We start from the raw sequence: 22,215 nt of genomic DNA, 5'->3' as shown, positions 1-22,215 counted from the left end.
TTCAGGTGGTTTCAATCCGGTAAAACTAAGCTTGATTTAATGTGAGTCAATCATCTTTTAATATCAATTCTAGAAAGAAAAAAAAACGATTCAGTGAAATAAAAAGTTAATGCAAAACCTAGTAGGCAGCCTTTTAACCTGTTAACCTGAGCATTCTAATAACTCAACTTACCTCTTTACATTAGTTACGGTAAATGTGATAAACCCGGTGATTGTCCCCAATCACCACAAAAATTGGTAAATGTGATAAATTATTGAATATTAAGCCATATTTATCATATTTTCTGGCTAATTCATACAATGCCCGACTCGTAATGGGAAATGTAATAAAAGTCGATACTTAGCCAAATTTTTTTTAGTTTGCTCAGAAACTTGTTTTTTATTTATTTATTTATTTATTTTTATTATGACGTATAGTATCTCTATGCAACGAGGGCTTTATGCCGGATGCACTTATCTGCATCTGCTCAATTATTGACCATGTTAGTAGTCTTTTAATTACAATTCAATACATTTACCTCACTAATCCAAACCATATTAAACTGGAATTTGATTAATCCGAATAGCTTTTAACTGTACACTACATAAATGAAATGCAATTTAGCATAATAATAAATCTTTAAAGGCAATTTTTTATGCATTTTAAAAAAATTTCTTTTCAGTTTTGTTTTATTCTCTTGAAGTCAAAACACAATTTTTACTGCGTACAGTAGTTTGTTTATGTACGTACCTTGGCTCATTTGTTTAGTTATTTTGTTTAAAAAGTACTTTCATCAATTTGCACAAACTGGATCCCCTATTTATGCATATTAATGAAGTTCTACTGTTTTTCTGATGTGCTCGCAAGATCTTTTTATTTTTCGGGATATTTGCTTTCTCCCTTTTATAGAGTTTTTAATACTGGCCGATTTGCTTTCAGCGTTTCAATTTTAAGTTTTAGTAACTGTCATGAACTCAAAAAAAAAAAAAAAAAAGTACACAGGTCTTTGTTGACGAAAGAAAAATATGACTATTCGTTAATAAAGGGGAATTATAGTAAAAACAAAATTAGTGGAAAAGAATAGTGGGAAAAATTCTGAAGGGTATGGTAGACTTAAAAGATATGACCTAATGACAGTTCTGTCAATGCTTAAAAACTAGTCTATCCCGTAAATAAAACAGCTATAGTGTTAAATTTTACGCGTATTTTTAATAAATGTTTACCGTAATTCATGAAGCACATTTATTAGTAGGCCATAGTGGCAGAAACATAATATCAAACAAGCCCTTAAGAAAAGGTAAATAAGTAATATTACCAAAGCAGTTAATATTTCTCAATATAATTTACAATGTACGCAAAAAAGTGTGTTTCCTGAAATATCTAATAAAAATAAACTAAAAGAGTTACTTTTACTCATTTATTTAGTTTGAAACATTATAGAATCTTTCAACATTCCTAGCGACGTCTTTCCAATTAATTAGGCATTTTTAGAAAAGTTGAATTTTTTCCCCTTTTTTAGAATTAAGACCTCATTCGGAAAAATTATCTGAAATTAAAATTATCCCTTTATTACATTCTCCATTACGCGTCGGCTGTTGTAGAAAAACGAGCTGATATGTGCATCATATGACTTTCTTTTTTACTCCAATTTAATTTAATTCCCCATTACTGGAAATTTTAATGTAATTCAATAGTCTACTCTCTAAATATCAATCAACAAAGGCCAAATTGAAATCAAATTAAAAAAAAAAAAAAAACGCCAAAATTGTCGCCAAGTTGGCGACAAAACTTGGTGACCATAAGACTGGCAATATATCGCCAAGTGTCCGCCGAATTATAACACCTTTTGAGTTTACATCGAAATTAACAATGATTTCCCCTCCCCCAAAAAAGGGGGAAAAAACTCCTTTAGAAACATCCGAATGCAACCAAAAGGAGATGTGCACAACTAACCCCTGTAGGAGTCTACGTGTCAAATTTCATCTTTCTAGGACAGCCCGTTCTTGAGTTATGCGACACACATACCACATACACACATCCGCACATACGTACATACAGACGTCACGAGAAAACTCGCTGTAATTATCTTGGGAATGGTCAAAATGGATATTTCGCGTGTCTATACGTTCTTAGGCAGTTATCCACGTATGGTCGAGTCTAAAAAAAAAAAAAAAAAAAAAAAAAAACAAGAAAACCTCAACATTCATTCGGGGGTGAGTAAAATGGAAATTAACGTCGATTTTTTAACAATTAATTTTCGCGAATACAATACTTCCTTTTTTACCCGACTGCGCGTACGCGACGCAAAGGAGGGTAATGGGTTTATCAGTCTATGTATGTATGTCTGTTCCTATGTGGCGTTCTACAGGCTAAACGCCTTGGCCAATTTTGGTAATTCTTACGTCAATCGATTTGTTTTAACCTTGGGAGTGTCACTAAAAACATGACAGTAATCAAAAGTACCATTTCAAAAACCAGTTGCAATTTTGTCAGTTTGGGATTGGCGCGGGATGGGTGTCGCTCACTGTGTCGCACGCTACCTGCGTGCGACAAATGCATTGAGTTTTCATTGCCTGAAATTTTTATTTACTAAGCCTACTATTTGAGGTATCAGTGGCCGAGTGGTCTAAGCGATTGCTTCTCCCATTTGAGGCGGTGGGTCAAGACACCTTTGCTCTGGATGTACTTTCCCCCCTTTCCCTTCTTTCACGTGTTCTTTATATGCAATATGTACTGTAATAACAAATATATTATGCGTAACGAAGGCAAGACACTCAGTTAGTAGTCCTTATCAAAATAAACCCGTGCTATTGCACCAGAAGAAAGAAAGTCTACTAATTCGATTTTCATCTCTAACATGTTGCATTTGTTTTTCGCCTTAATTCAAGGGACTGAGTTTCGTGACGTATTCTTCCTTGACACACTTTTTTAGTTTTGCGAGAAAGATTTGACTGACGACGTTTCCGATTTCGCGTTATCATGAGTTATACAGGCTGTTTATATAGCTGTGCTGTGGTTGACTGAAGTTCGCGCAATTTTGTCGAAGGTCAAGCACATGTAGCTTTAAGCCGAGTTAGGTCCCTAGAGGGACTAATTATCAGTTGTTTAGACCACCGCGAGTTACTTAATAAACCTCACGATACAAACAAACTCTCTCAATGAAAAAACAAAGTTGCGAAAGGTACCGTCTTATAATCATAATAACTAAGTCAATGAAAATTAATTAAAAGTGTAAAATAAAAAATAATTAAATAAAAACAAAAAACCCGACTGCGTAAAAGACCAAAAAAAAACTAAAAAGAAAAATGTATAAGCCAGATGTTTAGAATGTATTGAGTACTACTGAATAACTACAAAGTTGAAATAGTTCTATAACCGTACACAGATAAAACAAATCATAAATTCAAAAGCAGAATAGAAGACTCAACAGTCGGGGCACATTCAAATTTTACGGGGTCCCTTGAATCAGAAAGGAATTGTTTTTTAAATTTTTTTATGATTCGCTCTAAAATGCTGTAAATTAATATAAGGAACCTTTAGAATGTTTTACCCTTGTTGGTATTTAAATTTTATATGTTATGTGCTGTGTTTTCTTTTTATTCTGTGAAATGTATCTTGATATACAGCTTGAAGGGGCAGGAATGAGTTACTGCCCATCCACAAATAAAATAATGGATTTTTTTTTTTTTGTGAATATAATTTTTTTTCCTATAAAACTATTGACTTCAAAAATGCGTAAAAGAAATAAATCGTTCAAAAAAATATGAAGTTTAAAGTTAAGTGTAATGATAGTGAATTCTCTATCAGAATGACCTTTAATGTGTACACCTCGATATTATGAATACGTTTTGACGCTCTCAGTGAATATATATGCAGTATCCAGCCTCCCTCTATCATGAACGCCCGCAGATTGTGAACATTTCTGTTTTGTCTCCAGTGTTCAAAATAAAGAAGATCTACGAAAATGCAATGTTACGATAGGATCAGATGTTATCATATAAAGTTTTGAAGTTACTTGTTAGTTGAAAAGCTGAGTCTTCAATGAGCAATAAAAATTCACCAAATAATCGGATCAAGTTTGTGAAGATAATGGAAACTGCAAAGTAACTGCACTATCAAAAAAAAAAGGTAAAATGAAAGCATTTTGCACTCATCAAAAAAACTGCAGTATTTTTGAAATGTACGCGAAAAGTTCTTTTCGTCTGCAATTTTTTTGAAATCGTTTTTTATCTGGATATATACAAATATTTTAAGAAACATATTTTAGTATTTGTGGTAACCGTCCTATGAAAATTTTAGTTATTTCCATTCTGAATTGAATGGAAAGAAAACATTTTCAAAAATAAACATCTAACAGCGTAGAGTTATATATTTTGTTGAATATAAAAAAGCATAGTCCTATAAGAAATATGAATCCAATTTCCGTTTTAGAACATATTCTTGTACAAATCAATTGCAACAATGAATAGTAAAAGTACAAAACAAATGAATGGCACGACCTACGATATTTCGAGCAAATGTGGAGCTCTTGAATATATTTGTTTTCCGTGGAAGACGTATTGAGCTCCTTTTAATGAAATGTTCTTGTAAAGAGGATTTTCCATTAATATTCATGAACTGTCTTCATTATCAGATAATTTGAATTCACTGTTCAAATAGTAATCATTAAATTGGCTTACTGCATACAACTTCTTGAAAATCTTTTAATTTATGAAATAATGTTATTGCTTTGTATCTTTTAAAATACTTTCTGAAAGATTTATTTTTATTGCATTAAAGATATTGTTACATTTCTCATCGAGTTAACGTCATAATGGAGTCGATTTTTTTCTTTTCATTAAAAAAATATATTTTACTTAAATTTGATTTCATCTTTTATTTGATTTCATCTTTTATCCTCTAGAAAATCGCCTATTTAGGTATGACGGGTGAAAATTGCTTCTGCATTTGAATGAAGTCATTATCTCTTCGATGATATTTTTATAGTTAAAATTTGAACCCTAAATTTAAACACCCCTCCTGGTGATTAACCCTGAACTCCAATCAATAACGTTCATTCTTGACCACTTTTTCGTTTCTTCATTCTTCTAAAATGAGTCTTTACAGTACTTACCGGATCCAGTTAACAGTTAACTTACCGGATCCAGTTTAGGCTTGTCACACTTAAGCATTTCCCTTCATGTCAAACATTACCAAAACATATTATTATAAAATTATCATGCTATCGCGGGAGTTTCATTGTTGATGACATTAGGAGCGTTACGTGATCAGTGAATTGATTATTATATACATGGGGATATGTTGCTTAAATTTTATTTTTACATACATTTTCACGGCAAAACACAATTAGGGGCAGCTTAAGGTTTTGTCGCTTTCACATTTACTTTTTTTTTTTTTTTGTAAAGGAGCTTTTAAGAAGAAAAAAAAAACATTTATTGTTCTGATAAGGTAAAATTTCGTTTTAATTATATTTAAGGATTTGTCGTATAGATATTTTTTTATCCACCTCACACCACCTCTTAGCGTGTAACCTTAGCGTAGCCTTAGATTGTTAGGAGATATATTACATTGTTATCCGGGTTGCAGTGGTGATGGTTTTAGGGAGTTAAAGACTTGAGGTCTGGCGGATGAAGAAGCTGTTTCGTCTGCTTCACTTCAAAACTTCGTGAGAAATAGTTTAAATTAGTTTTTACGAAAGGCAAGACAGATAAAAAAAAAAACTTTAAAAAAAAAACTTTTTTTAGGATTATAGGGTCAGAATGAGACATGTGTTGTGTTCAGGTTTTTAAATATTTCTTGCAGTGTTAAAATGTGAGGTCTGCGACAAAGAAAAAAAAAGAGCAGAAGGTTTTTTTTTTTTTTGACATATTGAGTTTAAATTATGTTTTTTGCAATCACGAGTATGTGTGTGTGTATGAACGCGTGTGGGGAGAGGGGGAGAGTGTGTGTGTATGTTTGTAGGCGCGTGTGTTTGCAGAGTTAAATTTTATGCCTTGAATGAACGCAAACGATTTGTAACCTCGGCGACGAAACATTTCCTCTTTATTAATATTGAAACGAGGAGATAAACTAATTCTCATAGTCATGGTAATGAAAAATCAAAGAAACACCAACTTTGGTCAAGTGAGGAAAATAAGCAATTCGTGATTGCTCAAAAAAAAAAAAAAAAAAAAAAAAAAAAAAAAAAAATGAGTTCAGTATTTATTATTTTTAATTAACTTTCAATAATTATGCCATTATGCTTTTTTTTCTAACTGGATAACATAAATTGCGTTTTTATTAAAAACTACAAATGTGATGATAAATACGTTTAAATACACCGTGCTGTGAAATTTAACTATACGAAAGAAAGCATGTTAATAATATTGAAAAAAAAAACCCCTAGATGAAATGAATGCTACGCTTGAATTCACATATGCATGAGTTATCGCGAGCTATTGCAAACAGCTATTATTTTTAGTCACCGAATCAAGTAAAATAAATGTTTACTGATGTAAAATAGCTTTGTTTTTACGTTGAGATTTTCGGCATCCCATATTTTTATGTGTTTAATACCCCTTTCGATTTCAGGATCTATGCTTCGAAACAAACTCCCAAACATTGCATTAGCCTTTGCTAAATTTTCGTTTATGGCTCCTGGCTATGCTCATTTCCTATTTTCAGTGCGCATATTTCGATGCACCAAGAATCCGTTTTTCATTCTGTACAAACCTTGTTTTTGTTACAAATACCATCCCGAGAGGTATGAAAATGGAAGAAATCATTTTTTTTGAATAATGTATACATATGTATTTCTCTTCCCTCTTAAAAGCTCCCATTTGTATTTGGAATTGCTCTCAGAGGAAGAAAGATTACTTGGAGGGAAAAACATTTAAATGAGAATTAAAAGAACGATATTTCATGCTTACTTCTGCTCAAATGATTAAGGGAAAGCTATATTTGTTACATCGAACGTGTTTCTTGCCCTTAAGGGTTTTTATATTTTTTTATCCAACTGTAATATTCTGCAACTGAACATTATGTTTTTAGTTGAGATCTATCTGCGACTATGGGTACCGTCCTTGCATGGTCAATTATTCTCCAATATGTTACCAAGTTTTGATTTATTAATTATTGTTTGTTGAACTTGAAACGAAACAGTGAAATCTTCACCAATTTAAAACTATTTATTTATGTAATTCATTTTTTTCTGTTAAAGTTTGCATGAAGACTTTCTCGAAATTTAATGTATCAATATAAATGTCCGTGAGACCTTAGCCTAAAAAAAAGTTAAACATTTTTTCAAGTTCAAGACTCTTACACAAGCTGAAGTGCACGACCAGAATCAGTTTAAAAAATATTCAGAGGAACCAATTCACGCAAACTGTTGAATGTTCAATTTTAGCAACACAAATTCTGTTTTTGACGCTCCATTCCACAGCTGCTGTTTTTTGAGAACAATTTAAAGTATTTGATTATCTATGTAACATAAAATATCTGCGCATATGGTTTCCTAATTGTACGTTCGTGTGAATGTTTTTAAAAATAACCATTGTATTCCCTAATTCCTCTGTTACAGTTCGCCCAGTATCTGTGAAAATGGAAGGTGGACAAAGACCCATGTCTGCTGAGAAGCCGGTTGATCTGGTATGTAAAAGTGCTGGCTCCAAACCACCTGCAGTAATATCTTGGTGGAAAGGAACGACAAGGCTCAAACACAACAAAGATACGGTCTCTGCAGACGGCAATTTCACCACCAGCGTGCTAAATTTCAAACCTTCCATAGATGATAATAACAAGCAGCTGTCGTGCAGGGCGGAGAACCCACTTATTGCTGGATCTGCAATTGATGATACATGGGATCTGGAGATACACTGTAAGCAATTGTTACTTGTTGTTTATATTGATGACAAAGTACTTCTTCTTTGCATTCTTGTATATGGGTCATTCCATGTCAAGTGATCCAAAATTTGGGAAATTTTTTCCCTCACCCTTTTGTATTTCTTTGAAATTTGACTCATCGATTGTACCCTTCGAGGTAATCAAAAGTCCAAATTTTTAGATTTTTATCTCTATTATTTTTTTATTTATGACACTTTGATTTTTCGAAAAACCCTCTTTTTCTCATGGATGTTTGAACATAAAATGGACGATAACTCAGCACCAAATATAGATAGAAAGATTTGGAAAAAAGCATTTTAAAGTACATTAGTTTCTGTTTAATTGGATATGCAACATGACTAATTTCAGAAAATTTTTAATTTTTAAAAAATGAAATTTAAATTTTAAATTTAAATTTTTTAGAAAAGGTATAATGAATTTTTTTTAAAAAAATTCTCAAAAATTTGTGTGTATTTTATCTTCATTTGTGCAAAGTTTCAAGTTGGGATCTCAATGGGATCATATTTTTATGAATTTTTAAATAAAATTTGACTTATGAAATAATGATATTTTTCAGATTCTAACTAGTTAAATATGGGGTTTTCTTACTAGGGATGGTCTAGTAAGTAGTAATTGATCATGATTATGCTTGAAATGAGCTGACATGAATTTGTAGATTGGTATGCCCCCCCCCCCCCCACCACCACTTTTAATTTTTTTTTCAAACATTTCGAAAATTAAAATTAAATAAATAAATAAATAAAACAAAATAAATAGTAAACTTAGTAAAAGTTGGTAAATAATCTTCTTTAAAGCAAGAAAAAGCCCCACCCCCAGCACCACCACTTTTATTTTATTTTTTTCAAAACTATTTTCAAAACGCAAAAAATAAATAAATTAATAAAATAAAACAAAATGAATAGAAAGCATATAAAAAGCTGGTAAATGTTCTTCTTTAAAGAAAGACGAAGTACATCCCCCCCACCCACACATACGATTAACACTATAATAGTATCACGCCTCACCTGACGCTTTTTTTTTTCGGACCAAGTGTTTCTTTTTCAATCCGAACTTCACAAAATTTACTTGATTTCACTATCTGATAAGGAAAGTTATGATTCATTTCATCCCCTACCCCTGCGCCAACTTTCAATTTTGGAGGGAGGAAAGAAATAGTTTGCCCCAAGATCATAGCAAAATAGGAGTGTTTCCCCCCCATTTTGTTTCATTCTTTTCACACTAAACTAAAAATCAATCTAAGTATCAGATCATATGTATCTCCGCATAAAACTGTCTTTCTACAAAATTTGGAGTGCGGCGGTCTTCTTTTCTTTAATGCTAGTTTTCTTTTTAGTTTCAGTTGTAAAGGAGAGCAATGCAGCGAGATCTATTTATGCATATATTAAACGCAGTTATAGATCAAACAAATTTTGCTAATTTGAGCATAACCTTCCATGTTGTTAAGCTTCATTCGAGATTTTCTTCTTCCTCCCCTTATCGTCCCACTTTTCGAAAGAAAAAAAAAAGCTGCAAATGAGTGGTTCTATTTGTCTGTTAAAGTTTTTCTGACTTTTAGTTTTTATGACCCCCCCCCCCCCCCACCATTTATAAGCCATAGTCACTGCTGATGTTTAGCAGCGCGCATCCCAGTTTATTATGATTATAACTCTTTCGTGCCAGCTTTTTTTTTTTAAATACAGTTTTGGAAAAAAAAAAAGATAAAAAGTGGTTGTGTGTTTCGGGGGGGGGGGGGTACCAATCTACAAATTCATGTCAGCTCATTTCAAGCATAGTCATGATCAATTACTACTTACTAAACCATCCTTAATAAGAGAACCCTATATTTATCTTGTTAGAATCTGAAAAATGTCATTATTTCGTAAGTCAAATTTTATTTAAAAATTCATAAAAATATGATTTAATTGAGATCCCAACTTGAAACTTTGCACAAATGAAGATAAAATACACACAAAATTTTGAGAATTTTTTCAAAAAAATTCATTATACCTTTTCTGAGAAATTTAAATTTAAAATTTCATTTTTTAAAAACTAAAAATTTTCTCAAATTAGTCATGTTGCATATCCAATTAAACAGCAACTAATGTACTTTAAAATGATTTTTACCAAATCTTTCTATCTATATTTAGTGCTGAGTTATCGTCCATTTTATGTTCAAACATCCATGAAAAAAAGAGGGTTTTTCGAAAAATCAAAGTGTCATAAATAAAAAAATAACAGAGATAAAAATCTAAAAATTTGAACTTTTGATAACCTCAAAGGGTACAATAGATGAGCCAAATTTCAAAGAAATACAAAAAGGTGAGGGAAAAAGTTTTGGATCACTTGACATGGAATGACCCACATGCCTTAAAGCAAAATGGGCAGAATTTACCAGGATACATGTTTCTTCTAAATTTGCACGATGTGTCACAGTCCACCTGGAATTTTTTACAATAATTATAAATAATTAATAGCAATAAATGCGGAATGTGTATTTATTTAAATAGTTAAACAAAAAAAAAGTTCTAAAAAACTTCTGGTAACAAATCTATGTTTAAAACCACATAGATGAAAGATAAACGCCTAATATTTATATCATCAAATCAACTTACTCTTTTTTATCATCATTTCAAGCATGTAACCTTGCAATAATTGATGTTTTCTAAAACTAATGTAATTTAAACTTTTTTTTGAGCAATCAGGATTGCTTATTGTTTTCACTTGACTGTTTTTATGTGCTATCATTTTATATTCTCACCAGTACCCCCTGCAGTATCACCGTCGACCGGCTCCTCACGATGCAGCTCCTATAGCGAAAACCGTATCCAGGTTGCATCCATATGCTACACACACGCACGTACATACACAACTACACACACACACGCACACACACAAATACATACACCTACACACAAACACATACATACACACACACGCATAAATACAGACACCTACACATATACACACACTTACACACAACTACCCACACACTCATCACACTCATGCCTACACACAACTACCCGCGCACTCATCACACTCATGCCTGCACATAGACACGAACACATATGCCTACACACACATACACATTCCCCACCACACACAAACACTCATACACACAGCTACCCACACACTCATACCTGCACACAGACAGAAACACACACGCCTACACACACATACACTTACCCCCTACGCACAAACACACATACCCCCTCACACACATAAACACACATGCCTACATACACACACATACTCGTGATTGCGAAAAACGTAATTTGAATTCAAATGGTCAAAATTCAAATTTATTTATTTATTTTTTTTTTTTTTTGCTTTTTCTCGGGTTTTTTATATGAAATGCGGACTGTAAAAGATAAAGACTAGACTTCCAGGAGTAGTAATTTTTCTTCTTGCTGTCAAAATATTCATTATTGGAAATGATAAGATAATTATTCAGTATTCAAACTGTAAAAAAAATATTCTTCCCCTCGCAAGCATAATCAGTATGTATAATCATTTTTTCCCTTTACTTCATAATGTTACTTAATAATTTCGGTTTAAAAACAGATTCAATTTTAGATGCTTAAATAGCACAGAAACTTGTCCAATACGTTGCTAATATTGTAATTCAAGTAATATATATTTTTTTTATATAGATGTCCCTCAGCTGGTCCTAAGGCTCGGAAGCAAGCTCCGACACTTCCACATTCAAGAAGGCAATGACGTATACATGGAATGTGACATCAGGGCCAACCCTTGGGTCACTGAAATCTCTTGGAGCTTTGAAGGAAGAGAGTTGCACACCAATGTCAGTGCGGGTTTGATTATCAGCAACCAGTCCCTGGTATTGCAGAGGGTACAGAGGACGAATAGAGGACATTACACTTGTTCAGCATCAAATTCAGAAGGATTAGGGGAAAGCAAGCCACTTTATCTCTCTATACAATGTAAGTTATTATGCATAAGAAAAAAAAACTTCGATAGTTGCCTAATTAGAATGGACAGTGAATTTTCTGACTATGATGACGTGGAAATGCATAAAAATTATTAAATTAAAGTTGAATGAATATCTCTGTGCGTGAAAAAAACAACAACATATAAATGTACACATATTGCAGATTTCTGCATTTGCGTGTTTCGGGGTTAGAAGGAACCCCTTTTTTAATACGAAATAAATGGGCCAATAGATGAAAAGTCCATATATCGGATGCCTTTTCATCCACAAAGTCACTAGCTTGCATTGAAAAGGGGTTCTATGAAACCCCGAAAAACATGTATGTAGTAATATATATTGTTATTTCTTACTTTTACAAATTATGAACTTGTTTCGCCGCTATACAAAAACCAATCCTTCAGTGCATGAAGATAGAAACGAATGACAAAATAAGTAATTTTTATTATGTGCAGGTTGGTTGTATAATAAGAACTGATTTATCAATACTGAGTTGCTCTTTATACTTCTATATAGTATTACTATAATGAATTTCAAATCTGTGAAATAAATATAACCTACCATATTTTACCTGAGAGAAATGCACAAATATAATTCATGTTTGAAATATCTAAAGTTATAAATTTATAATTTTCATTCAAGAACCTTTCTTTATATTTTTAACTTCTGAGCACCATTAAATAAGAAACATAAAAAGTGTGTTACTTGTATCTACAAACTTTTAGTTTAAATGACTGGTTTTTTTCTAGCACAAAAGATAAATAAAATTAAGCTTCCGCTTCTTGCAAATGCATCAGTACGAAAATGGGTCATTAAAATTTATGATTAATTTTTCTGAGCTTTAAAATCGTTCTACATCTAAAAGCATTTCTGTTTAGAATATAAGACCGTAATTCATTTTAGAGCTTTTTCTTAGAAACTTGTATTCACCATAATTGCCTTCTACCGAAATGTAACTCTTAGCATAAATAGAACTTGAAAGAAGTTGGAATGAATGGCTCACAAAGCTCAAGCGTATCGACAAAATGTCTTTTACTATTTTATTCAGAAAACTTTTCGCCACATAACTCAACCAATTACTCAAAACAAGTGAAGTAATGGATTTCGAGATATAATTCTTTGTGAATAATATTATTTTAAATTACATTCCTAAGTACCTTTTAGTTTTGATCTTAAGTTATTTATTCCTTACTCTTTGTGATATTTATTTAGAACAGCTTGATTCAATATAGAAGGCAAACAAAATGTATTAGGTAGGTTTGACTTTAAAAGTTTTCCAATTTCGTAGTACAGTGATAGAAACGTAGTTCACCATCCAAGATGAGAACAAAATCTTACATCAGTATTACAATCTGCTGCATTTTGGGCATGCATGGTAATTTGGTTAATGTTGTAGTTGGTTTTTATTGTAGTAATTTGATATATAATACTTATTATCATGGTGATTTGGGTTAAGCAGTGCTAATCTGTTGAAGTGTTCTGTTTTATTTGTATCATTGACTACATAATGAGCTAGATCGCAGCAAGTAAAAGGGGTTTATGCTTTAGAGTGGTTGGCTGTGAAACGGCTTCCTAACATGAAAAAAAAAGACATATGTTTTCTTAATGTAACTTTTTAACTTCGAGTTTTTTTTTATCGATAAATCAATGCATTGTTATAAATTTTAGCTTATACTTTCTTTTTGCGGATAAGAACCATGTCTCGAAGAATGCTATAAATTGTTATATTTCTTGAATTCGAGGCATTATGATTTTAGAACTTGGACATAACTTCATTATTGTAATGCTACATACATGCTATCTTATACACTCAAAACATAGCATTTAGCATTATTGCAGCTGGATAGCAACTATATTTTTAAAAACTTACAGCGATAGATCAAATACTTTTCATATGGTTGGAAATGTTCCACACTTAAATTTAAACGGCAATTATCCTGACCGTAGCAGAGTTTTTTGGAATTAGTAGAACCTCCCAAAAAAAGGACACTAAGGGGACTGGACATTTTGGATGTATACAATATACTAACTTAGAATAATTTTATAATAAACGTAAGGTATTAACACCCAAGTTTAAATACTGAAAATGTTTTACGTATACTAAATGACTAAAATTCACAGTTATAAATTCTTAAATTATTATTTACTCATCAGATTTCTTAATTTATTATTTTAATAGAACATTTGAGCACAAATTTGGCAAGCGCAAAATTTTGTAAATTAAAACCCGAGACGACCATATGGATGAATCATCAGATTCGATACCAGAGGGTCTGGGTTAAGTAGTCGTGAAGTACGTGTTTATTAAATTTAAGTCATGTAGTCATGGCGTCAATCTTACGATTTTACCTTCGGAGAGTAGTTCCTAGGGAATTTCTTTCTAATAATGGAGGACTATGGAGCCATGAAATTTTTGTTGACACCTCTTAAGGGCCTTAAGTTAAGGCCGAAGTCCGATTCCTCCTCTTTTGAGGTACTCGTCCTCAGATAAACCACTTTCTAAATCCTTTAATCTTTACTTGCAACTCAAAAGGGATTTTGATCTGTCAAGTAACATCATTCAAAACATCATATTTTTAAATTTTGAGAAACGTGATAACGAAGCAGGTCAGATTTTTCTCGCTATAAAAGTCATAAGTCTTTAACAGCAATGGCATTTTAAAGGTACCTAAGTTGAGCTGAAACATCAATGATATTTTGTAACATTAAGTTAACAAATGTATTTTCAATAAAACGAGAAACTTGTTTTAACTAACTTTTCCCCGTGGAAATTCTGCTCGCTGTAACTATCCCCCCCCCCACACATAATTACAGAAGGAGACTCTGGCTTCGTTAATAACGCATACAATAGTGATTAGGGTTCGGTGTCTTAGTTTCTGTTCTTTTTGTCTCCAGATGCCCCAGTTTGTGCACCTGGCCAAAAGATTTTGTACGGGGCTACAAAGCATGAGGAGGTGCGAGTGCTGTGTGAGGTGGAGGCCGATCCGGCAGACGTTTCTTTTCGGTGGAGTTTCAACCGGAGTGGAGAGAGCGCTGAGGACGTGCCTCAGTTTCGGAGTGAGGGCACACGCAGCACGGCAACCGTGACTGCAAGGGCAGATTACGAGTATGGAACTCTTGCATGTTGGGGCAGCAACAGCGTTGGAGAGCAGAGAGAACCCTGCGTCTATACAGTAGTCACAGCAGGTGAGGTGAATTAAATTGACTTGCATGAATGAATACATTATTCATAACAAGGATTTCTAAAACCTTATAAAACCGTCCTCTTATTCTTTTAAAGGAAAGAAGTAGCATAGACATTGTAAGTGGTAACGCTAAGCAAAGAGATGCAAATGGTAAAAATAAATATTTGCAAATAACCAGTACAAGTTATGAGCGAACTTTGCATCTGCTTTCGGAAAACAAAGAATACTAGTAGCCCTGTTAGGTGCTGCTACAAGGTGATTTAGAAAACAGTTTTAATAAACGAATAGGATCTGAGTTTCAAAAGCGTTTTACTCAAAAATTAAAAAAAAAAAAATCCACTTGCATCCCTTTGCGTCTCCCTGCCTCATATAAACAGAAATATTTGAACTTGTGCACATTAGACACAAGTCAAACATTATAAAATTTACTTATTTTGATAAAAGTTAAATATTTTTTAACTCATTGTTATTGTTTCCAAAAACGCATAAAACAATATCAGACTAAGCAGTAACTTTGAATTTTTTAAGTCATACGTTTTTGTAAGTGTCAGGTGGCAAGAAAATACATATATGAAGCGAAATTTCAAATTCAGATTCCAAAATTTGCAATTAATCATTGTAATTATAAGCACTTCTCGGATTGCTCTGACCGCTTTCTTACAATTGTGTAATTTCAGGTCCACCAGATCCAGTACAAAATTGCACCATCATGAACATAACCCAACATTCCTTTCGGCTGGAATGTATGGAAGGTTCGAACAACGGGTTACGGCAGCATTTTGTGATGGAGGTCCACGACACCGCCATGCACAGGCTGAGGGGTAACCATACAGCCGACATCCCCGTCTTCCTGGCACGTGATCTTCCACCTGCCACGAGCTTCGTCGTCGTAGTGTATGCTGTCAATGCCAAAGGCCGAGGCCAAGCGGTCGTCCTCAGGGTGAATACGTCACACTCCAAACAAACAGACCAACGAAAAGGTGCGTGGATCGCATTCATAGACTGCGTTAGCATTCCAAAGGAATGCATACAACGAGAAGTAAGGGGATGTAATGGAAAAAGTTATAGCTTTGACTTTTCTAAACTAAAGATGGAGTTTTATTGAAAAGTTTGTCTAAATTATATTGTATATCAGCACCTGCAGAATATAATATTATCATCTCTTGAAAACGCAATGAGAGTTCCTCCTGCATATTGTGTTTGTAATCTTTAAATTCCTATTTTTGTCAATTACATCCCTTTGCTTCTTAATGCTTCTTTTCAAAATTTAAAAACTCCACAAAAAATAAATAAATAAATAAAAAACTTAAATTTGTTTCAAATTACATAAATTATACTGCCTTCTTATTTACATCAAGCCTTAGAAATAATGTTGAAAGACCACACACAGTAAACAATTCTTACTCCCCTAATCACTTAGAGCGAATATAACAGGAATTATTACTAGAGAAATTGGTTAGTAGTTATTTTAGCATGAGTAATAATTAAACACGGCTGAGCTGAAACGAATAGGAAATTTCTAAGTTCATGATTAAACACAAATATAGATTGATTTTTTGATCAACACAAAGATCATATTTATGGTCTTTGGTTTCCATTTACACTTCATTGATACAACAGTTTTCTTGTTGCTGTGATTAGCCGAACTTGAGCAATCTTCTCAACAACATGGAGCAGTTAAGTCAGCATTTAGATTGGCTTCACGAATCTTTGCTGTCAAGGTAGAACGATATAGTTAACAAAATACGGACGTGGTTCTTGTTTATTAAACATATCTAGAGGGGGAAAAATGTCCTTTATTCTTGATATATTATAAAATAAGTTGGCTTTTAGTATCAATACGCTTTTGTCCCGTAGTCACCATAAAGAGGACAAAATTGCGTTTTTTTTTAAATTTTAATTCCTAAATTTACAGTACCAGTTTAACAAGTAAAAGTGTACTCTATCTCAAACGAGGTGATGTGTGACTTCTTTTTACTCTAACTTAATGATTTTTACTTGCGACTTTCAAAAAATTCAATAACCTTACCTCATTCGGGCGTGTCACTCACATTACGAAATTTAATAAATTTCAAATATGAACTAATTTGTCACAATTAGATTCGAATAATTTCCCAAATTGAACTTTCCAATATTGGAAATTTTAACGTGATGCATTGGATAACTCTCTAAATACCGCCAAATTGAAACCAAACTTGAAAAATATTTATTCGCCAAATTCGTCTCCAACTTGGAGGCAGATCACTAAGTTGGCGACAAGCCTAGGAGATCAAAAACTTTGCGATGCATCGCGCCAAGTGTTCGGCAAATTATAACATATAATCACTTGAGTTTGAGTAAAAATAAACACTGATTGTTCCCAAAAAGGTGTAAAAAATCTCTTTAGAAACATCCAAATGCAACCAAAAGGCGAGGTGCACAACTAGACCCCACTAGAAGTCTGCATACCAAATATCAACTTTCTTCGGTGTACCGTTTTTGAGTTATGCGATATACATACGTACATACACACATGCGCACATAGTTACATACGAACGAAACGAGAAAGCTCGAGGTAATTAACTCGAGGATTGTCAAAATGAATATTTTGGGCTTCTACACATTCATATGTACACATGCACGTGCGCTCGGGCCAAGAAAACCACTCACGATTAAAATAATCCCTTTACTATGTAAAAGGAAGTAAAAATGAAGACAGTAAACAATTAAATTACCACAACTGAAAAAAAAGGCTATATAAACAGATGTTAGTTTATAATATTTGTTTGAAAACTAACTGATGTTTCATATTTATTGATTGCATATTATTGTCAAGTTATAAGTGGTGGTCTAGTTCATTTTCTCCTGATTTATCCTTACATTATGACGCAAAGTTGAGATCAAAACACACAGTAGTTGCCATATCGTACAGCACTTAAGTTATAATTTTATCTGAATTTTTGGCTATCCGTTAGGAGTCCCGCAAAGATACGCTAGTTTCTTAGAATAAGCAAGCAAATGTGAAAAATATTACATTAGGTAAAAATAAAATAATTTTTCTAGAAGTAGGAACAAGCAGATGATTGGAAGTCCCTTTTAGTAACAAAGTAAAACATTTTATTCTCTCAACTTTATAAGTATTCAAGTTATAATTAATTTCAAGTTACGAGTTTGAGAAAATAACACAACATTTTCACTCAAAAGTTTTGCTTTCGAATAATATTATCTTTGAAAAGAACAATTGTTATCATCACACATTCCTACCATCATCATTCAAGCATGCTCAAAGGACTTATCCTGAAAAGACTTAATGCGGCAAGTGATATATTTTTACGCTAAAGCCGCGAATTCCTTTTCTTATGGTTAATATGGTTAATGAATTAAATCTTAAGCCATTATGTCACTTTAATTATGCAAAGTAATACGAATGGATAACCATTAATTTACAAGGATGAATAATTCGGGGCGAGGAAAACAGTGGTTGAGTGACAGAAATGAATATTTGTTGGGCAGATATACATGGTCCCTGTCATGGAATTAATTAAGGGGTGTTCAACTTGCTCTTAACGTGCTTCCGTTCTTAATCTGGGAGAAGATACAATGATAATAATTTCTGCTGATTTACTTCTCCAAAGCTGCTACAGTTTCGATTTATATTTATTTGGTTTTATTGTCGAGTTCCATTGCGAACTTTTCTACGTGTTGTTTAATTGAATATAATTAAACGCAATGTATGTGGATGGATAAAGGATATAGTAGCTGCTTAATGTTTATGCATGCGTTTAAATAAATATCAATTTGAATTTGGGTCGCATCAAATGCTTATAATTTGCGAAAGAAGTATCCAGAATTCTTTCTGTATTTAGATTATTTTTATTCAAGTATAATAGCATATTACGTACAGTAAAAACACAATATTTCTTAGATAAATTTTGAACAATCTAGCAGATGTAAGCTCTTTTCTATGCAGACCTTTTTTTTTCTTCAACTCTTCTATATTTTGCTGAATATATAGAGCCAAAATTTTTGAAGATCACATTTGTCTCATGTTAAAGAAATTAAACCCCTAAAACGAAAATACTATAGGTTTTTTTATTTTCTTTTCGCTTTAAAGATAGTTGCAACACTAGAAAAGATGTGAACTGAAATAATAAATTACATAATTTTAAGTTTAAAAAATACTTTTATGTTAATATTATACGGAAAATGTTGGATGTTTTTTTTTATTATAAATTCTTTGAAGGGAACTATTACTAATTAATGGAACAACTATTTGAACTTGAAGCAAAAAAGTTTTCTTTTAATACGTCGACTGCTTGATGTCGAATTGATATCGAAATTATATAGAAAGTATTCTAAATGAACGTGTATTTCCGAGACAAAGACCTCACTGACTCTGGTTGAGTGGTCCCTTCTTCAACTGACATGAAAAAGACAAAATGAATAAAACTAAATGAAAGGAAAAAAATAATAATAATAGTAATAATAATAATAATAATAATAATAATAATAATAATAATAATAATAATAATAATAATAATAATAATAATAATAATAATAATAATAAAGCACATTTTGAAAAAAAAAGAAACTTATATAGTATTCGAAAAAATGGTAAGGAATTACGGATTAAATAGTTCAGCTTTAATTCTGATATATGTGTAAACGAAAAATAGTTTTATTTAATTATAACACCTTAATTAAATATAAGACTAAGATTAACATGTATTAAGATTAAACGGTTTTCAATATCAAACTTATCAGTAGAAAAATACAAACCTCGAAAAAAGATGTGGATTTATGACTATTATTAGTTTTATTAATAGCTTTTTCGTGAAGAATTTCAAAAAGCAAAGTTAATGATTTAAGTCTTTCTTTTCAAGGTTATTTCAGAAAGAAGTATGATTTTTAATTAACTTCAAGATGCTTTTACCTGTTAGGCATTCTCAATTTTTTTTTTTTTTTTAGCATATTTGTTCGAAGCTTACTTGCGCATGTAACTGGGTTGGACAATGTAATGAATTGTGTTCTTTTAAATTACATTACGTATTTTCTTGTTTTTTTTTTTTTTTTTTTTTTTTTTTCATTCTTTGTAAAAGTTTATTAAGCAATTGAAAAAGTGTAACATGTTTTTTGTAACGATATGTATGGTAAAGTTTATAATATTTTCCCAAATTTAAACGAGTATGTAAAAAAATGTAAAAAAATACGCACTGTAAAAATGTATGTAAAAAATAGTATTTACTAAATTTGAAGATATTCTGGCACTTTATAATTTTAATAGGCAGGATTATTTTTGTATTTGTATAAATATGGAAAAATTATTAATTTTACTTTTCTAATTAAAAGTGTTTGTACACAATCCAATTAATTTTGATTAGAAACTGAGAGCGTTATATATACTTCAGTGTTGATATTTTTCTCTTAAAATATGAAACAACAATTTTGCTTTCTCGTTGTTTTTTTTTTTTTTTTTTTTTTTTTCAAAAGCAAAGAATATTGGGGTTACAAGGCTTAGAAAAGAAAAATGAAACATTTCCCGCTTGCACTCTTAAAAATGAAAATACATTTTTCCCCTATTTAAAAACTGAAAAGAATGAAATAAATATAAATGGGTATTTCTGAATAGTAAGTACTGTAAATTTTAAAATATTTATTTAAGGTATTTAATTAACTATTCGTCCATTTTCAAAAGTATTTTATTTTCAGAAATCATAACGGAGAGTAATGTACGGTATTTTTTTTCCAAACAATTAGTTTATTACAAATTAGCAAATAAATAAATAAATAAATAAATAAATAAACATCATATTTGAATACGGTTAATGAAATAAAATTTATTTTTCGGCTGTCTTAATTAATATAATACTTCAATAAACTGTTACATGTCACCTTACTTTAATTTTTCAAAGTAACTTTCCCTAATACTAGAATTACGGCGGTCTTCATATACCTAGAGTTACGACAGCGGCATAGTTCTCTACATAATGTTATATATTGGTAAAGATTAGTCAAAAATAAACATGCTTATGATGAATACAATTTATTTAACAATTGCAGGAAATTTAAGGATAAGGAACAAAGTATTGAAAAAAAAAACAAAAACTTAAAATAACCAGCGCTGTTTCAGTTGCATTTCCGAAATAGGCGGCGGCTTTTTTTTGCACATAGTAGAAAATCAAGGGGTCATTTGGTTCGTTTCTATATTTACAACAATTTTATGATGATTTTCTCGCCAATTTGATATATTCATTTGCTTGCCCATAATACGGGTTCATGTTATGAAAATTTCGTAATTTAGTCGCCCACTTTGTGATAATTTGCTCGGTAAAATTTTCTTAAAATTGGAATAGAAAAAGAAAAACATCGAATTTTCGAAAAATCGCTTCGAGGTGCACACCCCATGCTACAAAGTAACTTTTTGCCAAATTTCATGAAAATCAGCCGAACGGTCTAGGTGCTGTGTTTGTCACACACATCCAGACACACAGAGATACAGATATCCAGACAGACTTTCAGCTTTATTATTGGTAAAGAAAACATATGCTTATCTTTTTTCCTCAAGTAGGTCAAAATCACGGCTGCCTTTACTTCTAAGTATAACTCTAGAATTTGGGATTAAAAAAAAACACTTTCTCAAGAACTATATATCGTTGCACAGAAAGATGATTTAGGAAACTTTAAGGAAAGATTAAGCTATTTATGAGAATACATACATCTATTTTCGTGATTAAAAGGGGAATATGATATTAAGCTCTCTTAATTAATGTACGGCTTAGTTAGTAGTTTCAAATGTATGTAAAAAAATAGTATTTACTAAATTTGAAGATATTCTGGCACTTTATAATTTTAATAGAATGCCTATTATTGATGTATTTCCCCTCCATCATTTATTTTTACCTCAGAAATAATGACATTGTTAAGGTCTGTCACGGAGGTGAGTAAGTTTCCATTAATGTAGGCCTAAAAGATACATTTTTCAGGGATTTTGTTTTCCTTCGTTGCTACAATATGAATATGTTGAGCATATGAAAATATGTTCACTTCCTTTTACTTCCTTTTGCAGAAAAGGAAGTATTGTATTCGCGAAAAAAATTTCACTCAAAAACCGACCTTAATTTCCATTTTACTTACCCCCGAATGAATGTTGAGTTTTTTTTTTTTTTTTTCGATTCGACCACACGTAGATAAATGCCTAAGAACGTATAGACACGCGAAATATACATTTTGACGATTCCTGAGTTAATTACAACGAGTTTTCTCGT

The 22,215-nt window shown here is 31.9% G+C and overlaps 1 protein-coding gene across 1 annotated transcript in view; it reads left to right on the top strand.

The window, feature by feature from the left end:
* LOC129223003 (protein turtle-like) overlaps positions 1 to 22,215 on the top strand; it is a 114,578-nt gene that overhangs the window by 67,218 nt on the left and 25,145 nt on the right. Inside the window, exons 5-8 of the mRNA XM_054857566.1 lie at positions 7,539 to 7,835; positions 11,491 to 11,781; positions 14,682 to 14,972; positions 15,649 to 15,951. Coding sequence (XP_054713541.1) covers positions 7,539 to 7,835; positions 11,491 to 11,781; positions 14,682 to 14,972; positions 15,649 to 15,951 — 1,182 coding nt within the window. The remainder of the gene's footprint in view (positions 1 to 7,538; positions 7,836 to 11,490; positions 11,782 to 14,681; positions 14,973 to 15,648; positions 15,952 to 22,215) is intronic.

The sequence above is a fragment of the Uloborus diversus genome, chromosome 5 (assembly GCF_026930045.1).
Source record: "Uloborus diversus isolate 005 chromosome 5, Udiv.v.3.1, whole genome shotgun sequence".
NCBI classification, from domain to species: domain Eukaryota; kingdom Metazoa; phylum Arthropoda; class Arachnida; order Araneae; family Uloboridae; genus Uloborus; species Uloborus diversus.
This window is presented reverse-complemented; position numbering and strand designations above follow the sequence as displayed.